The 9,395-nt window shown below is 37.3% G+C and overlaps 1 protein-coding gene across 5 annotated transcripts in view; it reads right to left on the reverse strand.

Moving 5' to 3' along the window:
• The window catches only part of LOC127430040 (seizure protein 6 homolog), a 384,217-nt gene extending 375,133 nt beyond the window's left edge, over positions 1-9,084 (reverse strand). For all 5 annotated transcript variants that reach the window (XM_051679465.1, XM_051679466.1, XM_051679463.1 and 2 more), the window contains exon 1: positions 8,775-9,084. In XM_051679465.1, the coding sequence (XP_051535425.1) occupies positions 8,775-8,859 (85 nt within the window). In that variant the 5' untranslated portion in view covers positions 8,860-9,084. The remainder of the gene's footprint in view (positions 1-8,774) is intronic.
• Between the last annotated feature and the right edge of the window lie 311 nt (positions 9,085-9,395).

Genomic DNA, 9,395 nt, shown 5'->3' on the forward strand with positions numbered 1-9,395 from the left:
GCAGGGTTAAAGGAGGGCCTGCATGCACTGAATGGATCCTGATGAGAATCTGAGGCACACTGCAATAGGTTAATCATAAAAAAAAGTTGTTGAATATTTTCAGTTCGCACACATGATCATCAGAACTCGGGAGCGTGTGGTTTAATTAATAGTGATGTACTCTCGCAAGTTTTTTTTTTTTTTTTCTGTTCTGTTTATTTTCTTTTTTTTTCTAACTTTTTTTTTTCAGAGCCATGAAGCAAAACTGATTGCATTTTGGGTGGGGGAGGGTGTAGAGGGAGTTTTTCATTTATCAGCAGCTCAAAATATTTTGGGGCCCTTCAGCTTGGTCTGGAACAGCAGTAAAGACATACATTACGTCTAAAGCCTAAACACAAACAAAGGTCTCTTCTCTACAAACAGAGAGGAAATACTTAATATTAAACAAACTGAAGTAGGCAGGCCTATCTGTAAGTGTTTGCAACATGTATTTTACAGGCTTTTCTGTACAACATCTGATTCCACAAATTGTACTTTATTCACCTACTGGAATTTAACATAAAATCTAATATACAGTAAGCTATTTAAATGTAATGTCTCTAAATGATTAAAAAAAAAAAAATCTGTCTACATTGGCTCCAGTTCCCATTTTTCTCATAACACATACCATCTGCATTTAATCTATACAAACGCAATCTCGCCACCTTAGACACATATCGATGTGTGTGTCTATAGGGGGAGGGGAGGGGGCTTGGGAATTCAATCAGCTACGATGAGACTCTGGATTTATTAAATAAGAGGTTTAATCTATGAAACACGCTTTCATTGCCAATTTCCACCCTTTTATTTTCTGGAGAAGGGTAAGACTGAATTAAATTGTAAACCATAATGTGCTTCCTAGAATGCTTTAGAACGTGATTTGAAAAACAGGCTGGCTGAGTTATGGAAGGGACAGGACAAGCACATAAAGCACTATTACACCCGTGCTCCTGCCACGACCAGTGATTAAAGCAGGCAATAAAGACAAACATATATACACTCTAGGTTAAAGGATGAGCACGCCACAGCGAAGTCTCCCATTTTTATTAGTGCTAATGGAGAAAACAGCAAAAAAGAGCAAAATCTTGATGCCTTCTTTAGTCAGTTAAGATCCTTTTGTATGCGTTTGTATGAGTGTGTGTGTGTTGCACTACAAAACAGCATGGAGTACAATTAGGAGAATATAGACTATGGCATATCCAGGTCAAGAGAAAAAATAATGGATAGACTGCAAGCGACAAAGTATATTTTAAATATACTATATACACTGGCAGCCAAAAGTTTGGAATAATGTACAGATTTTGCTGTTATGGAAAGAAATTGGTACTTTTATTCACCAAAGTGGCATTCAACTGATCACAATGTACAGTCAGGACATTAATAATGTGAAAAATTACTATTACAATTTGAAAAAAATGTGAACTTAAACTACTTCAGTGTTCTCATAAAAAAAATGTAAGCAATCACACAGTCATGCAGAACAGCTCGTGTTTTTAAATCCATAAGGATCTCTTTCTCAATGGCGATAGCGGCAGTGATGACGATCTTGCGCTCTTTGCTTTCAAATTACATACATCACTTAAAGCGTGATTGCATCACTCAAGGCCAGCTTGAAGGCCTCGACCGGGACATATCTAAAGATCTGACTGGCTGATGAATCTGACAATCTGACTTTAGTTGCTGATTCATTTGCACTGTTGAGGGATTCTGTGGAAATTCTGAAGGCCTGACGGGGTGGAGCTCAAACTCACGCGCTGCTTCGGGCATGCGATTTGTGAAACAGCTGTCACACTTCGCTTGTAAGCATCAAGGAATTAATTCTGACTGGATAAACTTTTTATTTTTCTCTGTTTGTTTGTAGATTAATTAAGAGTGGAAAGCTATTAAAAATACATAGGCAAAAAGGTGATTGAGAATGAAAGGATGAAAAATATTTATTTATTTGGCATGTTAGGCCAGCAGAGAAGGCTTTGCTGGCCCTGAGAATTCACCACTGTTTGTATGAAAACAACTTCAGTTTTTTTTTTAAAAAAGCATTGTATAGCCTTCATTCCTCAAAACAATGATTGACTGATGAGTTTCTAGAGAAAGTTGTTTCTTTTTTGCCATTTTTTACCTAATATTGACCTCAAGATATGCCAGTCTATTGCATACTGTGGCAACTCAAAAACAAACACAAAGACAGAAATTGAATGAACCAAATAGCTTTCAACTGTGTTTGATATAATGGCAAGTGATTTTCTAGTATCAAATTAGCAATTTAGCATGATTACTCAAGGATAAGGTGTTGGAGTGATGGCTGCTGGATATCAGGCCTGTCGAGATTTGATAAAAATTACTTTTTCAAATAGTGATGGTGCTGTTTTTTACATCAGTAATGTCCTGACTATACTTTGTGATCAGTTGAATGCCACTTTGGTGAATTTAAGTACCAATTTCCTTCCGAAACAGCAAAATCTGTACATTATTGCAAACTTTTGGTCACCAGTGTGTATGTATATATATATATATATATATATATATATATATATATATATATATATATATATATATATAGGGCTCCAGACTGCGACTAAAACATAAATAAAACATCAAAAATAATTGATTGCGACAATAATTAAAAATCTAGTCGTCATTGGTGACAGTCGGGTTGTGTGTTTCCATATGCGGTTTCATCAGATATCATCTTGTGAATTACTGAACGCATCTTTAGAGCGCGCACCACCAGTGTGTCTCATGCCGTTCTGTTGTGATGAGCTTGCTGCACTGCGCGCAACAACAAACCCAGCATGAGAGACTCTTCTTCTTTCTTTTTAATTGCAGTTCGCAAGGTAAAATAGTGCATTACCGCCATCTACTGTAAGCACTGGATCAGAGACTGCCTCTCTTTGAACCACCCTCCCCCTGGACCTATTCAGGGCTCAAGCCTCTGCTGGCGCTGCATGTTCAGCTCCTCCAGCATTTGCTTCGAGCCCCTCACAGCCCAGAAAGCGCAAGAGAGTCATGACCAAATGACTCTTTTTCATGAATCACCCAAAAAGAACTGAGGGTGTGAAGGAAACTCAGGAGCTCAGGTTAGCAGTCTGATTCAGAATCACTTTCTCAGTGAATCATCCGTCAGTGTGTTCACAACTGGGAGCACAGACATTTCAAAATAGGAGTCACATGTGTATTTCGGGCTTCTTTATAATTAAAAGTATATATATATATATATATATATATATATATATATATATATATATATATATATATATATATATATATATACGTATATAAGATCCAGCTTTTGACACTTAAGACAATGGAGGGACTCAATTAATTATTAATACACAACTATTACACAAGGTGCAAACACTCATTGATGCACAAGAAGGAAACACACTAATATATGCATACTATGCTTTATATGTAAATATCTGCTTATGTAGATTCTGAAGAGCAGTACTAAATAAAAAATAATAATTTATCTCTTATATTTGTATAAATTATGAAAGGGGTGTGAACACTGATGAGACCAAAGGGGAATGCAAACTTACATATCTTCTCAACTATATGTACTGTTTATTAAACGTCCGATTAATGGGTTATCAGCTGTCTTCCTTTTCTTCTGCTTTCTATCTTATTTCTGATCAACAATCTAAATTGAACAATTATATGATTTGGCAACTAAAAACAGCCATTTGGCTCCTTAATGTTTCAGTTAAGGAGCCAATGGCTCCTAAGTTTTTTTTTTTTTTTTTCTGGAGCCCTCATATATATATATATATATATATATATATATATATATATATATATATATATATATATATATATGAATCTTATAATTAGACTCAGTTCTGTCACACTCCAGGGTTACTGTATGCCCTCACTTCATACATATATAGCTTGACTCCATTACAATACATGGCTGACAAGTTCAGGATGGCAATCAGGTTGTTTCAACGTCAGTATCTTAACTCTGTACTTTTCCATCTTTACCATCTGGCCTCTGGATGTCTGACAAAGTCATTGATCATCTTGGCTCCACAGATGTTCATATGTGGAAGCCACAAAAGAACTTCAAATGGTCTTTAACTGGGTTAGTAATGTATGCAGGGTAAGATTAGCTCATGTAGTACAGAATGTTTGCAGTCTGCTTCGAGAAAGGGATAGTTCATCCAAAACGAAAAATTCTGTCATTATTTACTCACCCTCATACTGTTCCAAACTCATATGACTTTTCTTCAGTGGAAAAAAAAAAACCTGCCTGATCTTATGAAAATTATGTGATTGCGGTGACATTTTTGCAAAATGAGTTTACATGGTTCTGTACACATATCACAGCTGTACTGAGGTGAAATGTCCACTAAGTGGCACTATAAGCAAGTTACATTTTCTCCCAAACTGATGAGGTTTTAAAGGTTAATGCTTTAATCAAGTTTTACACCAATAAAACCTACCCTAAACCTTAAAGCTAAACCTAACCAATAGTGTCATAAAAAAAGCAAATGTAAGATGATAAACAATTTCTAAAGCAACCACGTCTTTTTGTGGTTCTTCTATGACATTTATGCCTCAAGTGTCGACTCGTGCTCTCCAGGACTCATACCTCGGCCCTTTGCATCACTAGTGCAATACACTCAGTCCAACCGCGCAATTTGATGTCATAAGGAAGCATTGTGTGAGAAAAGTAAGTGTTTATGAACTGATAATCTGTCATTTAACTCGTTATTTGTGTGAAAAGGAATGAAAGTCTTAGTTGTTGTTGTAGCACCTCTAGTGGTCATTTCACCAGGAAACTACCACAAGACTTACAACAAGCCATATAAAAATCCTTTTGCAAATATGAAGGTATAGGTGAGTCTAAGAAACATAGTGAATTCACAAAGTGAATGGTGACTGAGCTTAACATTCTGCCTCCTCCATCTCCTTTTGTGTTCCACAGAAGAAAGCAAGTCATACAGGTTTGGAACAGCATGAACGTGGGTTCATGATGATAGAATATTCATTTTTGGGTGAACTATCCCTTTAAGATTTGTAAAGGTAGGACCTTCAGAGTGTGTATATGAGCCTGAGCGTGCCAGTTGTGATGACAATGGGAGGAGGGGGCACCCTGGTAGTGTCCAGATTCCTCCCAGCAGTACTGTCTGCTGAGCAGCATTCTAGCTGACCATTCGTCAGCATTACAGAAGTGGCAGGCCTGCCAATGTGGCTGTGGGAGGCCATTCAGACCCACGACTGATTCATTTATCAGGGCCATAATGAAGACTAGAAGAGCAGAGGCTGAATCTCATAGCCCCTGCAAAGCCACAGCTGAGTGAATGTGTCAAGCAGGGTCAAGAGGTCAAGCAGACAATCACTTTCTCTTCCATCCTTCTTATCCAGCACTGCCCAGCCCAACACACAGGAGAAAGGGGGCACTGATGTATTACTGATTGAATGATATTGCTTGATCCTAAAAGACAGGGTGCTACCCTAATGGCTTCTCTGATCCAGATAAGCTGGAGTGGGTGGAAGTGGGGCTGAACCCTCCTCTGGTGCTTCAGGTAATGGAGTCAGGCTGTGGCACTCACCCTCCTCAAGGGCTGATCTCAGTTGGCTCAACTAGGAAGGTGGTTAAGTTGACCAGTCACTGACTCTCTTATTCTCTCAGTAAAGACCTGGGATGTCTGGCCTTTCACACTGCCATTGAAGAGACAACTTTACTATGTAACCTACTCGGCTCTCAGACCATTATAGCAAACTACTGTATATTTGTGTGAGAGTATACCATGACCTAATGTGAAAACATTTATACTTTTTAATGCAATTTCTTTTGCAAAACATGTAACATGTATAAAAAAAACTTTTACATACAGTATTAAAGGGATAGTTCACCCAAAAACGTGAATATTTGCACTAGGTGTAAATAGCACCTGCCACAAAGCGCTACTATTTGCACTCCATTAGCAATTAGGGAACTATTCCTTTAGGGCCTGTTCCATAGCTTTTTGAGAGAAACAGACCAACAAAATAAGTCTTACTTCACAGAAAATCTGGCCTTCCGCTGCCCACATCAAAAAAATATGACGCCTTAAGACACAATGAGTCAGGTTTGACATCAGTGGCAATAGCAGAATTCAGTGGAAGAAAGTCAAACAAGTTTGGAATGACATGAGGGTGAGTACATTTGTACGAACTATTCCTTGACCATTCATCTTCACCAGTGTATGTTTGTGTGTGTGTGTGTGTGTGTGTACGGAGTAAATGCATATTTACATCTGTGTATATCACTTGGACAGCTAAGCCCTAAACAAATTGACCCACTGGTCTTCCTCAGTTTCTTGTATATTTCATCATCCATTTGTGAGTGGTGGGCACTGCTTTCAGCCTGCTGTTTGTGCTCTGTGTGGAATGATGGAGCTGTATATTAGTCAGAGTGCTTTTCAAGGTAAGTAGCCATTCAGAGTGCAGCTCTGAAGCCTCAGCACACCTGTCCTGAAAGTGACTGATCAGATCGCACTGATTCATACACCTCTCAAAGCAAAAGGTCAACGTTCTGTTCACTAATACATAATCAATACAGCACAAGATGCAATTAGTAAAGACAGACTGAGACAAGAGCAGGAATGGAAATGCTCTGCTTCATTCAATCAGTCTTAACTACTAAGAGTAATTTAAATGCTGTCAGCTAAAACTATGACGAATATCACATTTGCAAGTGAAAGATTCTTAGGGACTTGTGAGATGATTGCTTCGCAGGTGCTACGCAGCAGCGGTTGACAGGTGAGTAAAAATGTAAAGATTCTATTTTTGGAAGAAGAACATCAAGACTTCTGTGATATGTTTCATGGAATTTATGTATAAATGTAAAACAGTGTAATTATGAACCATGCCTAGCAATAAAGTGATCTGATTGACACATAGTCCTCTGCTTTTTAATGTGTAGTTCAATTTTTGTTTTCTTTCTTTCTTTCTTTCTTTCTTTCTTTCTTTAAGAAAAAGGTACCCAACATAATATTTACAAAGAAAATATAGTGCTGTGCAACTCACATAAGTATACTGGGTGGAGCAGCGCTTGACAAATAACACAAGATTATCCCTTGTCTTGCTCACAAATGAAAAAGGAAGCTTTTACAAGAAGGCAAAATATAAATAAATAAACAGCAGCTAAAAACAACACACAGCTCTCAGGTGGTGAAGTACAACAACTTACAAGTGAAAATGAAGTGCAACATGGACAGTGTCTGAAAAATTATGTCGACTTTAGGCAGCTTCAGTGTTATTTCAAGTGATGTGCAAGACATACATTTTATTATTTAGTTCTATACTTTTATGTATGTAGACATCCAAGTATGGTAGTTTAAATCAATGTTTTACAGTATGACTATGCACTTTTCAGCTATAGAAGGGATAATGTATTCTTCAACATTAGTGCAAATTGTCGGACAAAATTTTTAAATGTCAACAGTAAAACCTAAATATTATGGGCAAGACTGTTACGCTCCCCTCAGTTAAATTATAATTAGACGAAAATATGTCACATGCTGGGAACTTTATCCAGGCAAATGTGTGGTATCAAAAAAAAAAATTTGTTCTGCAAGAAGCCTAAAGCTTACATTACCACACACGCATGTTCCTTCATGACATAGACAATAACTGTTATTATTTGCAACAAATGTTAGTGTATGATTCCTACCTCATTAACAACATGAGCAATAATTGGTATAATTATGTGCAATAATTGTTGGCTATATATACACAATATAACATTAACTGCTCTGTTACTGTACTCTTGTTCAACACGGACTATGACAGATTATTGTCTGTATGTATGTATTGTGTTAAAATGACAATAAACCTGACTTTGACTTCATCCACATCAGAATTATATTGCAAATGTTTTTGCTTTTATGTTTAACATGTATATTCTGAGATTACTGTATTTTCTGTCTACTAAAGAAACTAAACAAGCACTTTATGACACTTGTTCTGTGTTATACTTGACCCTGACTCCAGAAATTTCTCAGTCTTCTAAGTAAAATGAGACCTAATCTGAAATGTTATGCTATTTCACTTCTAAATCATAGTAAATAAATGATGGCCCTTACTCTTAAAACACTGGAATCTAAAAAGCAAAACCTGTTGAACCTTAAAGTTTTCACCTTGTCAGATATGATCATGTTGTGAATATAGCCTATGATTTAGAGAAATCTAAAATAATCTGGAAAGTTTTCTGCAACTTTTCATTCTTAAAATTGAATTAGAGAATTTACAGCCATTACACCTATGAAAAAAGCAGAAAACAATCGAGAGATACAAAGATGTCAACTTTAACTCCAATTTAAAAAAAAAATGCTTAAATACGTAGGCTATTACATAAAACGTGAAGGAAATGTTATATACACTGTGCTACGAACTGTGCAGTGCATTCTCTGCGCGTGATTTATCACAATTCCACCGATGACTTTGTGATTTACGAGTCCATCTGTTGTGCTATGCGTGATGAGAGAATACATTTCTGCTCGTCTAAAACCAAAGTACTTGAGTAATATCTTAAATAACATCCTAAACACAAATCTGCTTTCGCACATCTGAAGGTTTTATTATTATTTTATTATTATTATTATTATTATTTATTTTATTTTTTTTCACAAACAAACGTACAGTCAACTGAGAAACCGCTCTCGCGCTCAAATCATCGGGGTCTCTGGAGCTGCATGTAACCTCTTCCGCTAAACGCGTGGACCGCGGATCAAGTATTTCCAAATTCCAGATTTAAACATATAAATTCTTACCTTGCCCTCGTGCGACCACCACACAAACAAATACGGCCAGCATCAGAATGACCATGCTTGGTTTGTAATTTCTTGTCGAGTTCATGTTCACGGCAGTGGGTTCCTCTCACAGAATATGTCCTTGTATTAAACCACTTTCTGAATAATTAAAGCGGGATACAAACGTTCCGCGAGGCGCTCGTCGTGAGACCTCCGCTGCACACACGTGAGGAGCGAGGTCGATGCGCGAGATGGGAAGCGCTGATAAGATTTGTAATTGTGAACGGAGAGGCAGAAAACGTTACATTTCTGCGCTCGCTCGGAGTGCTGTCAGCACCTCTCCTCAGACTGAGCCGTTTCGTTTCAGGACCACGGACAGCTCCTAGCGTTTGCAACTGGAACAACTTCAGGCGCAAAGTTTGTACCGTACATAATCTAATAGTCCCTTCGATTAAATGGCTCGAGTATTACAATGTGTATTTAATATTTAAAACTATCCTATTGACTGGGGCTAATGAAGGAATTCGTCGACTGTGCTCTGCAATATCAAAGGATTGTTCTGACTAAACAAGCAACCCCTATCCAAATAGAGTAGGCTACACAGATTTTTTGCAGTATGTTTTTATAGAATTAACTTACACA

This window comes from Myxocyprinus asiaticus, chromosome 39 (genome assembly GCF_019703515.2).
Source record: "Myxocyprinus asiaticus isolate MX2 ecotype Aquarium Trade chromosome 39, UBuf_Myxa_2, whole genome shotgun sequence".
NCBI lineage: Eukaryota > Metazoa > Chordata > Actinopteri > Cypriniformes > Catostomidae > Myxocyprinus > Myxocyprinus asiaticus.